At 42.0% G+C, this 21,124-nt stretch overlaps 1 protein-coding gene across 3 annotated transcripts in view; it reads right to left on the bottom strand.

Annotated features, from left to right (window-relative positions):
* nlgn3a (neuroligin 3a) overlaps positions 1-21,124 on the bottom strand; it is a 126,978-nt gene that overhangs the window by 75,487 nt on the left and 30,367 nt on the right. For 2 of the 3 annotated variants that reach the window (XM_023269547.3, XM_055016743.1), the window contains 2 exons: positions 14,583-14,642; positions 6,638-6,787 (listed from right to left, as the gene is read on the bottom strand). In XM_023269547.3, the coding sequence (XP_023125315.1) occupies positions 6,638-6,787; positions 14,583-14,642 (210 nt within the window). The remainder of the gene's footprint in view (positions 1-6,637; positions 6,788-14,582; positions 14,643-21,124) is intronic. The other variant, XM_023269546.3, reaches the window with a different exon arrangement.

Raw genomic sequence — 21,124 nt, 5'->3', positions numbered from 1 at the left:
TTGTGCTACGTAATGAGTACTTTCCTGCAAGTGTAAAAAATGACAACACTTTCATAGCAGATAAGAAGAGATCAGATGACATTCTGCAGGATTACTACTTAACTAAGATCCAGCAGAGCACCGTGTTTGGGTCAGGAGGCAACAGCACGTTGGGCGTTGCTCAACTCTCAGGAGAACTCAGCAGTTATTCTGTAGTGAAAAGCAACTCCACAAACTTGTATGATGAATTACATTTTGCTCTACAATAATATCCTCCGGCTCCCCAAATCCCTGACTGAATTAACAACAGCTACCATCTTTGGTTTAGGAGAGGGACATCGCAGAAAAAAGCAGAGTCACTTAGCACACGCACAGGATAACCCTGGAAATTCAACAAATCAATGCTAAATGCTGAGTGCTGCTTTCACATACACCCATACAGTGGGTTGAGGTTATTTTGACTGGATCTCAAACTATTCTTTTAAAGGCCTGAATAACTTGAGGAGACTGAGTCCACCGCAGTGACGGTCACACTATAAAATGGCTGTGATCAGAGCGATATGAAAGATAGACATCAAAGGTCACAAATAGACCCTGTCAGAGGTGGAAACTCTCCACAAGTGCACACTGTACTTGACCATTCTCCTTTTTTAGAGCACTTGGCGGAGGGGAAGAGTCTCACCTTGGGTTTTGGCAAGAGAGGCATGGCTTTGTTAATTTTTAATGCATTTGGAAACTAGTAATTAAGTCCCCCCCAGCCCCCCCCAATGGACTGGGAAATTGACATGCTCTGGAGAGCCAGTGAGTAATTATATTTGTAAAGAGCAGTGATACAAGATACTCCCCTCTGACTGGGACTCATTACACATCATTAGAGAGGAGCGGCAACTAGACACGTGCACGCGCTCCACTTGCACGGGACCACACACACACACACACACACACACACACACACACATGCATGTGGGCAGACAAGTCACACACACGATGTCTCTTTCTCCCTGTCACACAGATCAATGAGCAGAAATCTAAACACTGCTTCTCTTTGGTAAACAAAGGCTGTTCCTCAGGTCTCTGACCCGAGTCTGATGAGTCCTAACAGCACGACACGTAAGAATCTTATACTCCATATCTCATCTGGTGACGATCATACTTGTGGTGGGTCAATATGTAATTAAGATTAAATCCCAAATGAATTATCATTCATCTCAATAGTGAAAGGTTGAAATATGAAAGTTTCCAAATAGGGCCTCAGGAAAATTTCCTTTGCAGTAATAATTACCACTATAGGAGCGTAGGCCTGAGAGCTGCAGGGGGATGATAGAACAGAAACTTAGTCAACTCCCCTTTAATTGCATCAGGAGTGGTGGCGATTCTGCACATCAGAGCCTCTGAATAGAACTGTTTCTTCTCTCTGTAAGTGCATTTCCAGTGTGTGCTTCTCTTTAGTTTCCACATGCATGTTATAAAATCACACTAAAACATAAATTAAACCCACTGCGGCCCGTCTGCTGGAAACCACCAAACAAATGCTAAATCCATATTTCATAACACACTGAGCACCATCTTCCAGTAATTTTACTCCATTTGAGTGAAAAGTTGAAGAAGCCCTGCAAAGCTGGAAACCGTGTTCCTGCAAATATGGTGTAAAGAAAAATGAAATTAATAACAAAGAAGGTGAATAAAACATTAATCACTGATGTTCAACAAGGTTTGGTGCTGTCCAATTTGCAGAAATTAGTCGGGTAAAAATGTGTTTGTGAGGGTTGTTGTTGCCTAGTAGTTTAGGTTTATTGTTTTGGTGAAATTAGATAAATATTCAGACTGTTGTGTGTATTTCAAAGGTGTTTACTGCATTATTAATGTGATATTCGTATTGCCGAGGGATGGTGGGAGAGCTATATTAGCGTCAGAAAGCGTAGTTTGAGTTGCCTTGTCTGCTTTCACTTTAAACTCATTATCTTGTCTAATTCTCTCTGCCTCCATTATTCCCTCATCCCTTTAAGCAGCCTAATTAAAACAGCTTTCATTTTTTCATTAATATTTATCTATTTATTTATTCCGTAATGCTACATGGAACAACTGCTTCGCCCCATGTAGAATCTAAATTACTGATTTTTTTTTTTTTTTTTACATCATTTAAATGAAGGGAAGAGAAAACTGGATTATTTACTCTCCTCTGGATGTCAGATGACCTGATATAAAGCTGCAAGTGTGAGGCTTTAAATGAGAGCAGTGGAAAATGTACACTGTGTCCAATACAAACAGTTAATCTACTCTACTCTACTTAATGCTGTTTAGGCTAGATTAACTCTTAAACTGTTCGCTACACTCATATTCAGTAAAAAAAAACAAAAAAAAAACAACAACAACAACAACAACAACCTGAAAATAAAAATAAAAATGGAAACGTGATTACATTTTCTCACACTGTGAGTTTTGAAATTCATGCTTTATGAGTGAACGTATTCAGCTTAGTGTTAATTGGCCCATCATGGTGTGATTTCTCCCTGGCTGTGGTTTTATTTGGTTTATATGAGTGTGTCTGTAATAACAGTTTAAAGCCGTACCATGGGGAGATTATCAGACCATGCTACAGCGATGGACATTATCACTCAACTACATGCATCACTTCTTCCCTGGTCATTGCTCAGAATGGCTGCTGGGGAGCTCACCAGGAGAGCTCTGTCAACTGTATTTCTGTGCATGCATGTTTTTTAAGTGTTTATATTTATGCATGTAGGAAAACTGCATCTGCATATGTGTGTGGTTTGTTGCTTGTGTTGTCTCACTGTCTGTGCTCATGGTACGTTTGTGCAAAGCACGAGTGTGAACATGCTCACACTCAGAGTGTTTGTATGTAGCGTTTGAGGGTGTGTGTGCATGCATGTAGAATGACATTTAGCAAAATGTGGCAGTGAAAGAAGAAACATCTGACTCATAATTGAAGTGCCATGAAAGAAATATGATCATGAATCTGTATTAGGCTGACGTGCTCAGCTTTAAACCAGCGGGAGGCGCACGAGGCGGCATGCACAGCCTGCACAGCCTGCACAGCCTGCACAGCCTGCACAGCCTGCACAGCCTGCACAGCCTGCACAGCCTGCACAGCCTGCACCCCCCCCCCCCCCCCCCGACTACCTTACCACCCTGAAGGCTGATTACAACGCTCAAAATCATACTCCACAAAAATGACAGAGGAAAACACAGCGGATTCAAGGCGAGCAATCCAGATGACAAAATCGATAAGCCGTAGCGCTCTCATCTCCATCAAAAAGAGAGTTTCAGGATGAATGTAGTTGTGCCTCTGTGATTCAACCACAGCAATCATCTCAGTGTCCGGGAGGATAAAGCAGCACTGCTCCTCAGTCACCCCCCTGCTCTGGACACGTGGAGATCTCTGAGCAGGAAGCTGAGGCCGACTGCTCTTTTAAGGATGAAGCTGGTGATACTCTGTATGTTTCCTGTTGTAAACAAATGTCATGAGGACATCAACACCAACAATGAATTGATCATACTAACAAGTACTGCTTGTTAGACTGAAGCCTTTTACAGCTCAGCACTTCTCAACTTGTGCGGCTGTCAGCCCTTTAACCTTCTGAATTCCAAAGCCTGCCGGCATGTTTATAAAAGCTATGTTATCTTTTAAAAAGCGTCCAAATTACACTATTCATCAGAGAAAAAAACTGAGAGAATGTTCACATTTTTTCTGGGAAACTTAACTAAATCGGAGCTTCACGTCGAGATATTTCATCAGTATCACTGTATTCTGAATACTTTTGTTTTAAAATTCATCAAAAATACATGGTTTGCATTAACAAAGTTCTGTAAAAAATTAAACATTCTGCACATCATAATGCAGCCAGGAAGCTTAAGCAATTTAACTGTTATCAACAGAAACATAACAAATGCTTGTGGATTTTTTGGATGAACTGGGCTGAACTGCAGGCTGTGTTTACACAGAGCAGATAGTCAATAATCAATTTAAAATGTAAGCAGAAAAATGTCTATAGTACGCAAAGTTACCGCTTATTTCCAGAACTGGTAACACAAGGTTGCATAGTTGTGTGTTCATTATCTTGTGACTTTTCAATCACTAATTGAGCAACCCCTTTGGCGTTCTCAACCCCAAGAGTCACTGGTATGGCTTTCTCTGTGTGATAGACCTCCATTGTTGTTCAAAAACAATGAAGAAAATCAGTGAGCCAGCTGTTCCACAGAGTTACATGCAGTTGGCAGGTTGAGGGGAGACGAAGGGGATGTCATACCCCTTGTTAGCAAAATTAGCTAAATTCATCCACCTTGTTATGCATATCCCTTTGTGGAAGCCGAGAGGTGCTCCCATTGGGCCAATCCCATATACTAGAAAAAACAATAAATCCCCTCCTGGTTGCATGTCTTCACTATGATGAACATGGGAACTGTAGTTTATTTACAGTGAATACAGTAACCCATGCAGCAAAGTGTAAATACTCCTGCAGGAAATATATATTGCTCAGATAATTACACTCAAGGGTTTGTTGCTGCTGTGGCCTTACTTGTTACATCATAGTTTAGAGTGGACGATGCCACATAATGGTAAATGGTCTGCACTTACAAAACACTTTTCTATATTAGTGGTACTCAAAGCACCTTACAATGGTGCCATTCACACACTAGTGGTAAAAGACATCTACATGTAGAAGATTAAACTGCCAACTTGCACCTACAACTAACAACAACAACTTTTACTGTGTTTGACATTACTGAGCCTGTTAGTCGACTAAATCACTCGTGTTTATTGGTGCTACTGTTAAGTGCATTCAGCCCAGTGTCACAAGGAAAGGCATAATGTACAACTGTAAAATTGAGAGATGATTTTTAGCAGCTATTCTTGTGGCGAGACCTGTTACCATAGCAACCTGGAAAAGCATTTGTGTTTAGTATTTGCAAGGATGCATTTGAACTCCAATCATGTTTTTTTTCTTCAACATTACCTTGTAGTTACAGTGCAAAAATGTCATTTTTTATTTGCAAAGAGAAAGAAACTAGCAAATCTCAAGACTTAAAGATAAGAAGTAATCCCACGTGGATGTAAGTCAAAAGAAAATAATCGGGGGACAAAAATATATCAGATTTTTAGAAGTGACACATTTAGTGCTGCAGACAAGTGTAGCTATTACACATTTGGTGTGTTGACACATTTTCATTTTTCGGTTTTCTATACGTACTTGGTGATTAAGTCTTTTAGCAGATATTCTATTAGCAGGGCCCACCATAGCAACCTGAAAAAGCACCTGAACTGAGTGCATTTTAGCATAAATCTGAAAGTTTTCTTGTACCTGAACCAGGTTGTGATGGTGCCAAAATGCAGTCGTGTATTTGCAAAGAGAAAGAAATTAGCAAATCACATGACTTGAAGCTCAGAAGTAATACCATGTAGATGCAGATCAAAAGAAAATAATAGGGGGACAGAAACATATCACAGGTTTACAACCTTTGTTATGTGAATTACACGTTTAGTGCTGCAGACCAGTGGAGCTATTACACATTTTGGTGTGTTGCTGCATTCTAATTTTTCAGTATTAATAGCTACTTGGAACTGGAAGCAGCTAAATTGCACAGCTTGAAAACATTTCTTTACAAATGCACCTTTAATCTCACTTTAAGGAAGATTTGCTGAAGATTAGAGTTAGAGATGTTTAAAGAAAAAAATGTAAGCTTTGTTATTATATGTCTTCAGTTGGAACTAGTTGGCTTTGGGATGAGACATCTGAAATCATCAAGTGGCAGATTTACGAATTACTACTTTTTTTTGTCTTTTCTTGGGATTTTTGGTGACAATAACAAACACAGAGTAACACCAACCACATCTTTTATGTTAACGGCTGCCAACAAGTTGGATCAAATCTGAGGCAAAGAATGCAAAAACAACATGGAAATTTCATTTTATATTCAAAGTGTTTGTAGTTGCTCCACAACCATTCTAAATGTAAAAAAAAAATAAGTGAGAAGGGAAATCAACTGTGTCAGGAAGATGGATGGAAAAGGTACAAAGCTTGGGTAGCACGCTAACAAACTCCATTTTGTGTTGCTGCAGCTGTTTCCATGGAGCTCTCTGTCGCTCTCTTTTGCTCTCCCTCTCTTTCTTTCTGTCTCCACTCCCTCTCTCTGCACACACACACACACACACACACACACACACACACACACACACACACACACACACACACACACACACACACACACACTCACACACACACACACACACACATTCAAGTGTCTGAAAGAGGATTCAGCTGTGTGAGTCAATCTGCAACCAACCGCAACTCAGAGAGAACCTCTCGTTTGCTCAAACAGACTCTTCTCCTCTCCTCTATCGCTCCTGCATCACGCCCATCTCATCAATTTTTTTCATCTTTATTACAATAATTTCTTAATTTATTCTAAACCTCAGTCACAACAACAAACTCACATTCAGCCACTCAATTACTGTAATTTTGACACATGACAACCACCAGGCCAGCAAAAGCGCAGGAGCCACTAGATTTACTTTTTTTTGATGTAGCAATCAGCAGCGTAGTGCTCATTACACCTAGGTGCCCTACAAAGATGCTCCAGAAAAATGTCCCTGAAGGAGGAGGTGAAGGTAGGAAAAAAAAAAGGAAAAGATGCTTACCGAGGACTCCAACGCGGTAGTTGAGAGTGATAACGATGACATTTCCGTAGCTGGCCAGGACGCTCCCATCGATCATGTTGCCCGTCCCCTCCATGTAGGATCCTCCGTGGATGTAGACCATCACAGGCTTGGCCCCGGTGTCTCGTATGTCTGCAAGAGCGGCCATCATTAACACATTCACATTGTCGTCCACCCACTCCGATCAAGGGTCAGCTCAGATTCAGATTACAGCAGTTACAGCACATGGTGGCCACAAACAGACAAGCTCACCTCCCAGATACCAGCTGTAATCGCACAGTCTGCTGGCCTACTAATGGAAATGGAAGCAATGCTCTGTGCTGTCTGCTCTGTGGAAAACAAATGAATGTCCAGTCTTTGTGTCAAGTTCAACTCTATTATAGTATTAGGCCATCTCAGCTGAAAACGTGGCCAGTCATTTGCCTCATAAAAACCAGACTATTAGGGTTGCATTTGTTTTGCATTGCTTTCCAGGAGGCAGACCCCCATCCTAATATAGACATGCAGGAAGCCATTAGGGAGAATAAAGAGACAGGTACTCTGACACATCTCCTAAGCAGGGAGAAGGCTAATCTGGCTTGACAGTGATAGGGGAAAACGCACTGGCTAATTACACAATGCTACCTTGCGCCTCCTTTTTACACCTATCATGCAGCAACAATTTATTTGCCCAGTCTTGCTTGGAATTGAAGGCAGTTAAAATTCTCCTTCAGTTTGGGTAAAATGTTGTTTATTTTATTCCCGAAGCAGGGTTTGATACCCAGCTGGAGCGACACTCCAGCCAGATAAAGCACATCCAGAGGTAGAGGGAAGAAAAAAGCCTCTTCTGTCTGAGGAATACACTGAATTACTGACTGGCTAGCAAGAGCTGGGAGACAAGACAAGAAACTCTGTCTCTCATTTTCACTCCTGCTCCCACCTCCCCCTACTCCCCTCTTCGTTCTGTGGAGCTTCTCGCCTTCCCCTCCCTCGCTTTGTATCGCTTTCACTCACAGACTCTCCCCTGTCTCTCTCCCGATTCTCTCCCGCCTCCCCTCCATCTCTGCCCAACTCCCTGCCTCTCTGTTCTCCCTCTAAGCCCTGCGAGTGGTGAGAATGAGAAGGGGTAGGATTGCACAGAGTGAGGAAGACAGAGAGAGAAAAAGAGGGAGAAAGGCAGAGACACAAAGACGGACTGGAAGGAAGGAAGGAAGGAAGGAAGGAAGGAAGGAAGGAAGGAAGGAAGGAAAACAGGAGATAAGGGGGTAAAAGCAGAAAAAGGGAAAGATAAAAAAAGACAGCAGAGAAAAAGAAAGAAAGCAATGGGCTCGGATTTAAGGGTGGTATTGTATTCTGGTTGCTATGGTGACTGAGAGCCAAAATTCAAAATCCTGAAGAACAGCTAATCGCAGACTACATCCTGCACAGCCCAATCTGCATCGATCTGCAGGCACTCCTCGTCATTATGCACCCCTGTCACATTAGCATGCTAAACACACAGGACAGCTACTAAAATGCACTTTGTAACGACAAGTTTTTTGTTTTTGTCTTTCTTCCATAACCCCCCTATAGCAGAGCTTAGACTTGATTCACATTATTCTCCTGGTTATTCATGGCCCTGTTACATTTAAAAGCAAAGCAATAACTTGTATATGATGTGGCCTTATTTATGGCTTTCTTTATCTTGCTGGTATCTGAGAAGGCTACACAGTGAAATGTGATTTATAGCTGACACTTCTCTATGCACACACTTATCTTAGACAAGAGGAGGAGGGGGATGCATGGGGTGAGAAAGCATGAAAAGTACAGTCAGAGAGGAGAGGAGGGGAGGGGGGCAGCAAAACGATATCCTAACATAAGCTATTCAAACAAACGGGCCACAGATACAAAGAGAATGGCAGAGAGGAAGAAGGAACAGGGGGCAGAAATAAGAAAAAGAGATTAGTCATGTCAATGTTATCAGTCACCTCTTTTGTTGATTCACATCGTGTTTCCATGACAACAGTTAAATCCCTTTGGAAGAGCAATACAAAAGCATCGAAGCTCCACTTCTTCTAAGCTATTTATTGAGTTGATTTGATGTGGGAGGTGTCACACAGATGTGATATACAGTTCTCACTGACACCATGTTTGCTGTCAGAGCAGGAGATACATGCAACAGATCCCAATTGGATTTTGGTTTACAGTGACAAAAATCATAATCGTCATTTTTTTGGCTGTGGCATGGCATGGCATGACTTGGAGGTAATGAGATGAGTAGGTCTTATTAACCACTGAGATCTGAGTTTTATTGGTCACTGTGGGTAGCCTAATCTGGCGAAACAGGTGACTAAGTGGCCACCTCAAAAGGCTGCTGCCTGATTCACGACATCTCCAAGGCAAACACATCATTACATCAACACACATATTCATAGCATCAAAATTTAGCACAGAGCTGTGGTAGGAAAAAAACACAGATATGTTTGTTAATGCACAAAACCAGTATATTTGCAATACAACTCCATGCACAATGAGCGACACACATACACACATACAAGTAAACTCATGTTTTGGAGATGAGGAAAAAAACTGATGGAAATGTTGATGAAAGCTAATGTGCAATGATGAATGAACTGAAAACAGAAAAAGTAATTTATATACAGTAACACATCAGTTTTCTCGCATATTTTCTCTCGAGTGAGATCATGCAGCATCTACTCCACACACATTCAAACACTCCCAGCGCAGATTAACAAAGAGCAAATAATTGTATTCGAGTTGAAAAAAAAATTGCAAAAGAATGAATAAATCAAAGGTTTTCAGTTTGTACACTAGGGACAGTCACACCTACAAATATATCACAGAGCCTGAATTCTGGAAGGAACTGAGGGGCATAACCTTTCATAGGTCCCTCACAGTGGTTATGGACTGATTGGAGTGTCAGTGGGAGGCATAACTCAGGCCTGAGCTGAGCCTCTGAGTGTTGCTGCTGCAAGTGAAACCCACCAGGAGGGCTCAAAGCACTCCTACCTTCCTCCTCTATCTTATTTTCTCTCTCCACCTGTACCTCCACCTTTTTGTCCTTTGCCTCACACTCCATTGAAAGCAGTCAGTCATATATCTGACGTTAAGCGCCTCAGAACCGGCCTTGACACTCTGGAGTGGGACAGGACAAAGGCGAGTAGAGATAAGTGTCGGTGGCATTCACTGTGTCAACACTTGGTGAAACATGGTGGCTGTCAGCGACTATCAGTGAGGTCTGAGGTAGGGGGGAACAGGTGACAATGTCCTGATGTGGCAGGACATGACATGTACCCTACTGTAGTTCTCTTGTCAGGCCAAGCTTCACGGTTCGCTCAAGACAAGTCTATTACTGCCCATGTTCACGTTAAAGAACTGCATATAGTTTATCTGGGGAGCTTCTTGCAAAACAGGCGGTGTAATTACAACAAATTATACAGCAGCTCGTGTCAATGTACAAGTCACTGACAGTGTTGTTAATGTCACTGGATGGCTGCTTAAAACTCCTTTAATGCTGAACCAAATGAACCTCCACTGTGTGGCTAGACCTCGGAGGGGAAATAGGCTGAATTGAAGGAACACACAGTGACAAAACTTCTATTTTGGACTCACAAAAGACAGTGCAGAGAGGAACACAACAAATAGCTGTTGCACAGCTATTTTAGGCTAGTGGACTTTCAGAGCTTGCACATCATCAGGAATGATGGGATAGATAGGAAAAGAACACCTTATAGCTCAGCTGTGTCAGGCTCAGTGTTCTTCACAACACCCAAGGAACTGATGCCCTGTGTACCTGTAAACAAAGAAAATCTGAACAGAGGGTTGGGTACGACAGGGAAATCTGTGTGAATGCGTGTGTCTACTATGAATCTGACATCACTAAAGTAAATGTAATGGGAGAAATGACCTTTGTGCAAAGGTGACTTTGTGGTCCTTCACTGCTGTGTTTGTCTGTTAAATATGATGTTGCCAACAGGGCAGAAAGACTGTATATGTATGAGGATAGAGAAAAGAGGGATGGAGATAGACACTGGCTGAGAAAAATGAAAGGAGAGACACCATGAGAAGCCTACGAGGCTATTAGCCAAAGCCCTCTGTAGCTGGCCTGGATCTAGATGAGAGGAGGAAGCAGTGGAGGTGCTGTCATCCTTAAGACTCACAGACAGCTGTTTGCTCTCCGGGTGAAAGAGGGGTAACCCTTTAGTCTTTCAGGGACGCCTGCTGTCCTCAGTGCAAGTCACAAAAGCTGACATTATACTGTACAAACCCATTGAAGGTTGACGCCAACACACCAACAAACACATAGCACAAACCCCTGAGACATGCAGTGGCATTGAATAAGGAAAGAGTCAAAGTGTCTCAGTAAACTAATTCAAAGCCCATCTCTTCTCCTCTGTTCTATTCCTCAGAATATGGAAAGGAAGTGGGTTTTTTTTTGTTTTTTTGTTTTGTTTTTTTTTTAACATGTTTTTGCCTTCCCAATTATTTCATGCCACTCAAGAGTAAAGGACAAAAAAAATGATGACAGCAACAGTCTGGTTTCCCTGTCCTTTGAAATGGCTCAAATGATGCCATTGTGGATCAACCATTAGCAGCAAAGCTTATCTTGGAAAGAAGCTGAGCAGCAGCATTCCAAAGATCTCTGCATAAATGGGCTTCAAGGGAGCACGATTCCTCATCGCTGCCACATTAGAGAGAATAGGATAGTGGCAGAATGTAGAGAATGGTGTGTGAATTGCCCCCACAGTCGATTCACCGCTCTCCAGGCTGCCTGAGCTGAGCTGAGGGCTTTGCTGGATGGGGATCCAGTCAGGCCTGTGCAATGGAATTAATGGTAACACCCAGGCAGGTGGAGCTCAGCTCTGCTCCCTGGCACAGCAGCACTGGAGAGTACTGCTATGTCTGTGTGTGTGTGTGTGTGTGTATGTGTGTGTGTGTGTGTATACATGTCTGTTGTCTTCTTCAGTGCTTGCGTCTAGAATTTGGAACCAAGCACTGTTTATGTGAACAAGCGGGTGCACTGATTTAATGGACGTGGGTGTTCATGTGTGAGTGCGTACACACCAGGAGGAAGCATTCTTTTTGATTAGAACTGGAGTTTCAAATTGCCAAATGACAGACACACGCAGATCTATTTTTCATCCGTGGGAGAGGGCTGAGGCAGCAGTGGTGCGAGACACTCGAGAGGTGGAGTGGGGACGGCCGCCTCTCCCTGCCTATCACTGGGCACAGCACCTTGGCACCACTGTCATGTTCCACCTGGGAGATTTAGCTCCTACACAGCCCCACTCCCTCTATTTACATGCCCATCTTTATCTAACAACAGCAGGTAGGTGATTGAAAGCTTGCACTCCCTTTTACAGTGCAATAACAGCCTCTGTAAAATTGAGTCTTGATTGTGGGTTGGTATAAATCACAGCTACTTGGCCCACACGCCTGTGCTGCTAGAGGGAGCGTCGTGTAGAATTTGAATGCACTTTGGGGGTGCCAGGGGGTTGACTGTCGCTCAGACGGGTGGACACACAATGGGACAGACGGCAAGACACAGGAAGAGACACACAGCCAGAAAGGCTAAGAGGAACAGCCTCAGCGACAGCCAGAAGACAGAAAGAAACATACAGTATAAAAAGGTATTAAATTTCTCCCTCCGTATTTCATTTTGCTTATCTCTTCATTTCAGTCGAATGCTTTTATTGGCTGCTCCACAGTCTTTTTGTTGTAAATTTATATCTTACTACTCCATCACATATGTTACATTTCTTTGGTCGTAAAAAGATCATTTATTGTTCCAATATTTATTTGGATTAGAATTTAAAAACGTGTCTAGAGGGTAATAACAAGGAGGAGGGCAGTTCAGATATATTGGAGGAGGGGGGAGTGAATTAGCCCAGGATAGACTGACTGCCAACTGAGACAGCATGGTAATGCTGGGATGAACAGACTGGAAGATGGAGGGGGTTAGACAGAGAAACCAGACAAGACAGTAGCTCTCTCAACTGAATGAGAATATGTGGATAAGTGGTGCATCAGCTAGACAGTGAGAGAGTGGGAGTTCTGCTTGTGTTCTGATTCTACTTGCCCTTTAACTTGAATACAAATGTTTGATTTTCATTGGTAATGTGTGCAGTACATTAACTGCAGACAAGGAGACTGCTATTACCCGCAATAATAGTACAGATACTTGTGAGAGCAGTAGTATGTAAGACAGCTTACAAGGACTTTGTGGTTTGTACTCCACCAGCCTTCAGAGAGGAAAGTATTTTTTTCACCGAGGTAACAGTGCTCTGCGGAAGGAATTACAGTGGAACAAAAGGGTGTCCCTGAACACTGGTTCCATATGTCGGGCCATGACAGTTCGACATATTCACCAGAATAATGAAAATCTTCTGGATCATATTTAGGGATTGATGGGCAACTCTGTCACACATGCATTAGTTACAGTGCTGTGGCAGAGATTCTGCTGGGACCGTGTTGTGCTTCTACGGTGATGCTCTGTAAATAGCATTAGTTGCGCTCAGTAAAGAATAGACTTGTCACATTTTCAGTGAGGCTAGTCTAGCACAACAGCTTGGAGACCAAGCCACTGTGTACGCATGCAAAGACTTGCCAGACAAAGGGATCGGCACTTGTCAGCAATTTTAAACGGACTTAGGGCTACATACTGATGTATGTGGGCCTGCTTGAAGGAAGACAAACCTGCGCACACATGCATGCATACACACAGACAACTCAAAGACTGACGGCAATTTGGCCTCAGTTGCAACAGCTCGCCCTGGGCTTGAATGAGAAAACACCTGTGTGTCAAAGTGGTGCCATGGCAACACTTCCTGTTCTGTGATCAAGGCCAGCGTGAGGCTTCTTTCTCAGAGAAGAGCCCACTGGCAAAGAGGAAGACGCTTCCCTGCAAACTCTTAAACATCTGGAAAGAACCCAGTTAGGTTTAAAACCCAACGCAGGACCCACAGCAAGCTGGTGCTCATTGTGCCAACATTAAAGACAAATTAGTTAAAAGATATGGCAATTTAGCGTGACGTCCGATTCCCTCCTCAGTAGACAGTTCATATGTACTACACATGTGCAGAGGTCCCAACAGCTTCGCTTCAGACATAAAGTTAAATCTTGTTCACCAAATGCACACATAATGCACAAAAATCCAATCTGTCCATAACAAACAAATGGAGCATGAATCAAGGGCTTTACCTTGATACCCAACATCATGCTTGCATCACCTACCCTACAGTGGCAAAGGAAGACAAGGGCGGAGCGATATCAAGGGTTTGATTTAGATTCAGACTTAAGCCGTTTCTGTTGCAGCACAAGAATCGTCTCTCATTCTAATCTCGGCAGAGATCCACCCTGAGCCAGGAATATCCCAAGATAAATATGGAAAGTGAACAATGTGATTGCTGAGCAGCAACTTCCCATTTTCTACACCTCTCGCCTCTAATCCTCTCCAGCAGCACTCCTGAACTGCCGCTTCTCATCTAAATCTGCTGGCAGACCTGGTGAACAGTCTGATATTACACTACTGCCTCACTTTCCATCTGCCATTATCGCCACCAATACAGCTGACTGGCCACACCCGAAAAAAGGGGCTCTAACCACTGCCTCTGCCCTTGTAATAACTGGTGCTCCAGTCGCTATATGAGATATTAAAATGACTCAACTGGGGCTTGATTATCTAGACAGCTACTAGATCTTATCTGACTCTAAAGCCAAACACTCTTTTCATCAACTGAATTTAAGATGCTCAGGTACAAAAGCACATTCACTCACATGCACTGTTTTTGAAAAAAAAAAAGCTCTACAGACTGTAATGTGACAGGGTGCTTGATGACTGCATTTGCAATTAAAAAAAACAAAATCAAACTAAATCCAAATATGATGAGAAAATAATGACATTTGTAGAAGAATATCATGCACCATCTTTGTTCTCCATGGAAAATACCTTCATCTTCATCACCGTCGTTATCCGACAAATCCTCGCCCTGTTTTTTTGCATGGGCCCCTGTTGTTGAAGCAGGGAGAGACATAGAGAGGCACAGGGAGATTCAAAATAGCACGTTTGGCAAAATAGAGATGGGAAAAAAGAGGCATTTCAAAATGAGTAGTAACTGAAATTACATATGAATAATAGCAATGTTAAGACATTACATACAGTTAATACATTCCCATAACATCATTTTATTTGTACATAGAGAGCAAATGCAATAAGAGAAACATTTTAACATTTTAATGGTATACAAATTGAAAAACCTACATTGAGTAAGAAAAAACAGCACACACACACACACACACCTTGCAGAAATGAACCTAAACCTCCACTGTTATTGTAGCATATTTGGAGCAGAGTCATACACCACTGGCATTTTCAGAGAGGAACTTTTAAGATTTACCAGGAAAAAACTAAATGCATAGGTTTGGGTAACAACAAAAACACCTTAAAAGACTGTCGCAAGAAATAAACAGCTACTGGATGTAATTCAGATTTTGGTCTTTGGAAGATTACTGTGCATATAAATGAGACTTTAGTAAATGTCTCTTTGGAATGTGCACCTGACACCAATTTGGAACTCGGGCATCCAGCTAAAGAGACCGTAAAAAGGCAAATAAATTGATAGTAACAAAAAATGGCATCACCGGCAAGCTAAAAAATATTAAAATGCAGAAGACTGCTGAAAGAAATTGCTTTAAACTACCAACAAAAGCATGTGAAGCATTGCAACTTCCCTTGAGATCCTGAGATCTGAATAAATCACAATATTGCATGTATCATGTGCACTCAGTGATGTGTGCAGTTACTTCTGCTCGTCTCTTTGCCCCAAACAGTAGGTAATTCGTGTTACAGTAGTATGAAAATCCACCTCATGGGGCGGCTGCACACCGTGTACAAGTATAGTGTGCAAGCACTATCTCACCCTCCCATTCAAACTGGAAAAAGTTTACATCCATGCATGATCTTATTTTGTTGCCTAGCAGATCTTCTGGTTAGTTGGTGACTAACTACCCTCAGTCTGTTTCCATCAGAATTTAAAAACAGGTGTTATTTCTTAAGAATTTTAAAGTTTTGCTGAAACCCTGACCTTTTATTCAGCACCCATTTGAGTTTAGAGTTTTCTCTTTAACAATGTTTGATACAGTAAATCTGAAGCCTTTACGCGACCTTGGACTTTTCCTCTAGTGCAATCAATAGTCCAGTAGAAACATAAATTAATAACAAAATATATCAGGCTGACTGTCTGATGGGATTTAGAGAACCATTAATTACTCCAAGACCATGATGTCTTCCTGGAATCTTATTTTTTTAGCAGAGATGGGTTTGACCCTTGCCTGAAACTGCCACAGTAACATCAGTTAGCAATCAACAGTTTTCTCAGGGAAATTCTGGTCTCATACATGTTACTTGTTTCTTTCACCTCATACAATCCATCTTAAAGCAAGATTTGCACTTATTCTTTCAGATAATTAACACACTAAGGACTATGAATTTTGCAATGGATTCATGATCAATAGAACTGACCTTAATTCCAATAAATGGCACTGTTCTGTATAATGATTTTGACCCTCAAATTCAGAGCTGGATGATTCAATAAGGCCACAAAACTCTTGTTCACAGTGTGAATCTCTATAGTCAATACCTGTCAGCACGAGTCTTATTAAGAAATTGTTTCAACCATTCATGTGGGAAATTCAGTCAGTCAGGTGCAGTCAGAGAAGGACACTATAAGACACATGGAGAAGTCAAAACAAACATCAACCTCTGGCCTATAGAAGCCCTTTGAACAAGCTGTATATAAATAAATCCGCTGTCTTGTTTGAAAACTCATCCATTGTTAATTGATAGATGTAATATACTGTAATGCATAATGTAAAAGGCTGTACGTTACGACGTTTACTGTTCACACTGATGGTCTGAAGTGGAGAGGCCTTCTGAATGTTTTGATTTCATGGTCTGTTCTTTGACCTTGTTCAGTGTGTTCATCAGCTGCATTACGGGAAATAATGAATAATTCAGCTCAAATGCTACACTTTACAAGCTTTACAACAGGTAAACATAATCTCCGAGTAATTTCTTTGACAACATCAAGCTGAAATGCTGAATTACTTTTGCCATTCTGTTGGCAATAAGATGTCAGCAAGCAGTTAGCAGTAAGAACAAAAGGTGTTTTCTTAGCTTTATGGCAAAAAAAGGAAAAAAGTTTTTCATACATTAGAGTGGTAAAAATCTATAATGTGGATGGTGGTTGAATAAGTCAGAATTTTGCATTTGGTAAAGCTGCGCTGTTTCAGGTACCAGCAAAGTGATGAAACATGATCCAAGCACCTCAGTTAAGAGTATTAGATCAACGAAAAATATGGGGTTCAAGCTACAAAGCGATCAACCTGGAATGTCAGTGCAGCTCCTCGCTGGATGATGTTGCATTATGCTGCTGCAAAAAGTTGAGCGAGGTTTAAGGGTATATTTCTGGAGCCCTGTGTGTCGGCACCCCTGCTATGCCAACACAATGATCTCACTGGAGTGAATGAAACGTCTCACACGGTGCCAATGTCAATCTGAAAATGGCCTTAGTCTTAGTATTTGGCAGGTATAGCACTTTAAAGATAAAGAAAATGTCATAGCCAGATCAATCAAGAGCTTCCTCGTGCAGGAATTACCTACCATTAAGTTATCAGATGTCATTTCGCATCATCCAGGCTTCACAGGAAGCAGCAGGAAGATTAACAGCCAGCACACAAATAAAAGGGTTTCACCGGCTTCAACACCTGTCTTTAAAGCTTGTTAGCAACTACAATTATTCTAGCATTCACTGTGTTACTGACACGGTAAAACAATGAGGTTATTGAGTGATAGCGTTTTGGACAGGCATAGATTGGATGGCAGGTGTCAGCAGGGAAGCTCTGTCACTTTGAATTGTGTTGCCTGAGAGCCTATGTGTGTGTCAAATGCTGGATCTATAACAGGAACTGCAAACATGTGACATCGGCAGCGAGCGAGCCTATATTTGACCTTGAATCTTTTGAAGCAAAGATTGTGACATTAAACTAAAACTACAATAATTTGAAGGATTGCTTTGCATAGCCGGCCTTCAGGAGTCAAAATTTGCATGGCTTCAAAACAGGCAGCATCTAGAATAACAGCTATTATTCATGCTCCTTGACAAGTAAAATGGAAACCTGTCGCATTTATCAAATCGGGTTCAAAGAAACTGCATTTGATGGGCTTACTTGTTACATAAAGGGTATTGGAATTTAACATTTCAACAGGATGAAATTACAAACAAAAGCGTAGTTGGCTGTAGAGTTTTACATGAATAAACCCGAGTGTGCACACGTGTACACATATGCTTGCACACACACACATACGTACATAAGGATAGAGAGCGCTCTCAGGCTCCAGAGACTGAATCCACAGTCTCTGGAGCCTGACAGAGACTGAATCCACAATTCACTCAATACATCGTGGAAGGGCTGAATGTTAACTGCCTTTCCTTTGCTGGAAAAAGGTTCGCTGACAATAGATGGGCCTTGGAGTTAAATATCAGAAAGGTCAGAATGTGGAAAGGGACTTAGTGAAATGTGAAATGTTGCAGCCTTGACAATTTAGAGCAGTTATATTCAGTCTCTAATCCTCAGGTGGCCATTTTTCTCTTTCAGAGCCTGGACTTGTCTCTCCTCCTGTCTCTCTCTCTCTCTCTGCCTGTCTATCTCCATCTCTCTCAATCTGTCTCTCAGTACAGAGGTTAAGGAACAGCTTGGGAGGGACACATAAGAGAGAATGATGGAGAATGCAGCTAAAAGGTTAAGGAGGCTGTAATCCTGCAGTAAAGGACAGCCAAAACTCACACTGCGCTTCAGCTGTTCCCAAAATAAAATTTAAAAAAACAAAAAAACAAATAAAAGGCAGCCAAGTTGTCTTTCTGCCTGTCTACAGCCTGATAATGGGAAGAGACAAGTTTAACATAGACCACAGACTTCTTGTGAGTATGGAGGCAAACTAACACACTGGGTTCTCTTTCCTCTATTCTTGAGCCTGAATAGTGCTTTTTTCCACCCTGACATTAAGGGAAAAAGACAAACATCTTACAAAAACAATCACAAAGCTTTAAGCTTCTTAATCATCTGGCGGACACAACCGCTATTTAAATAAGCTCTGCACTTCAGTTATGCATCATTGCTGATTTCAGACTGACTCAAAGCCTCTGAAAGCCAGAAAAATGCAAATGTAGCCTTTAACACCGAAACCAGGAGATCTAGTTACAAATATATCAACTATGTAAATATTTAACACATAGATGTTTTAAAATGTAAACCAAGAATAATGCATAGAGGTGAATAAAGGTACACTGTGAAGCTGCGAGTACTGACTGCAGTTATTTTTAGGAGAGCATTTTGTTTGGATCCTGTGCTTGCATGAGGACACACACAGGCATTGCAATGCTAACCCCATCTCCTGAAAATTACGTCCCTATACATCCATCCATTATCTATACACCGCTTAATCCTCACTAGGGTCGCGGGGGGGGGGGGGGGCTGGAGTCTATCCCAGCTGACTCAGGCGAAGGCAGGGGACACCCTAGACAGGTCACCAGTCTGTCACAGGGCTACATACAGAGACAAACAATCACTCTCACATTCACACCTACGGGCAATTTAGAATCATCAATTAACCTCAGCATATTTTTGGACTGTGGGAGGAAGCCGGAGTACCCGGAGAAAACCCACGCATGCACAGGGAGAACATGCAAACTCCATGCAGAAAGATCCCGGGAAAGCCGGGACGCGAACCAGGGATCTTCTTGCTGCAAGGCGAAAGTGCTAACCACTACGCCACTGTGCAGCTCGTACGTCCCTATACAACTAAACTGAATTCTCATTTACATTTTGAAAGAAATGTAATTGCATTTTAAAAGCAACGTATTTTCTCATTGAAATGCACTGTCAGACTGTAAAATAGCAGCACAAGGCCAACATACAGAGGTAGGATGGAGGTATACTGTAAGGCGGCAGCAGGGGTTTCATCCAGAAGACTGGCTTAGGCACCAAAACTACAAATATCAGGCTTTGACTGACAACTCCACATCAACGACTACATGTTAAAGCTTTGTTGAATATAGGTACCAAAAATATTCAGATAGGCTTAATAAAATGTGATGATTTTGATTAGAACACAAACTTTCACAAGACGTTTAAGGCTATGTTGATTAGAAACAAACAAAATATAATTCAAGAGAAAATATATTTAAGCTAAACCATGACCTAGAACGTAGTTCATTTGTATAAGAACGTAATTTTTTGGGATACAGGGCTGTGCAAGTCACTTATTCTACCAACAATTGGTGGTAAGTAACACACCCAGAAAGGCAGCAAAGCTCTAACAAAGACAGTAAATATGGTGACTCCAAGGAAATAAACAAGTATGTAAACAATACATGACTTAAAATCTTTTAAATTCTGATTTTCAAATGGTTTATCAGGAACTGTTTCTCAGAGTTCAAGGGCAGAAGCAAAGTGTTTTGGTAAGAAACACTTATTTACAAGAAAAGTTCACAGGGCACCTTTAACCTCTTTCTCCCTGCCAAACACACTGACAGGTGCACTATTATAAATGCATGATGTGTGTCAAAGTACTGTTCAATTTTTAACTTACCAAATATGGCAGACTGCATTTTTCAGAAAAATGTGCGTAACATGGCACATATTATTGCACAGCTATAGACATGGGTGTGAATAATTCATTCCACTTTTAACATTTATGGGGTTCAGGAAGAGGGGTCTCTGTTAACAAGAGAGAATAGATGCAACAAATTGTGTTTTCCTCTTTAAATGGGCTTTAGGGCTCCACAGGCTGTGTGTGCTTTTCCTTTGTAATTTGGGATAAACAAAGAACAGAACAGAGATATTGAGCCCTGGATTGACTGTGGAAGCTGGACAGCACCACAGCAGGAGGCTTGTGAAAAGAAACTTCCTGCTGAGGTCACATCTTGCATCTCAAGTCAGTGTGACTGGATGTCGTGGCTGGCTGCAGCCTTCACTCGCTGGGGTCATCAACAGTCCCAGACAGATAAGCGCACAAGTTCATACGAGTAATTTTCTGTAAAACAAAGGGAGGGGGTGTCTGTTCTGTTTTCAAATCACACAAGCCAATATTTGCTCTTGTTTTCTTGGAAAGTTTTCGCCCTGTCTGCCTGGCGTACAGATTTCCTCGGCAGCACTCGGGGAGCAGCCCCTCCTTCCTCGAGGCAGGGCTGAGTCGGCCAACCAACGGGATTACCATGGTGTGTTACTGTCTGCCGGGGCCCTCTACTTCAGTTTTCACAGCTCTCCAGCATCTGGAGGTCATCTCGTAAGAGGAAAAATGTCCCATGTTTCTGCTGGGGTAGTTAATCTACAGGTTTGGCAACTGATCGGGCTGTTCAGTACTGGCACTGAGCTGCGTAACACATGGCAACCTGCTGCCTATGAGGGCTGCATAGGAATGATAGTTGAGTG

The sequence above is a fragment of the Amphiprion ocellaris genome, chromosome 13 (genome assembly GCF_022539595.1).
Source record: "Amphiprion ocellaris isolate individual 3 ecotype Okinawa chromosome 13, ASM2253959v1, whole genome shotgun sequence".
Taxonomy (NCBI): domain Eukaryota; kingdom Metazoa; phylum Chordata; class Actinopteri; family Pomacentridae; genus Amphiprion; species Amphiprion ocellaris.
Note: the sequence above shows the minus strand (reverse complement) of the source record. Positions and strands in the feature narration are given on the sequence as shown.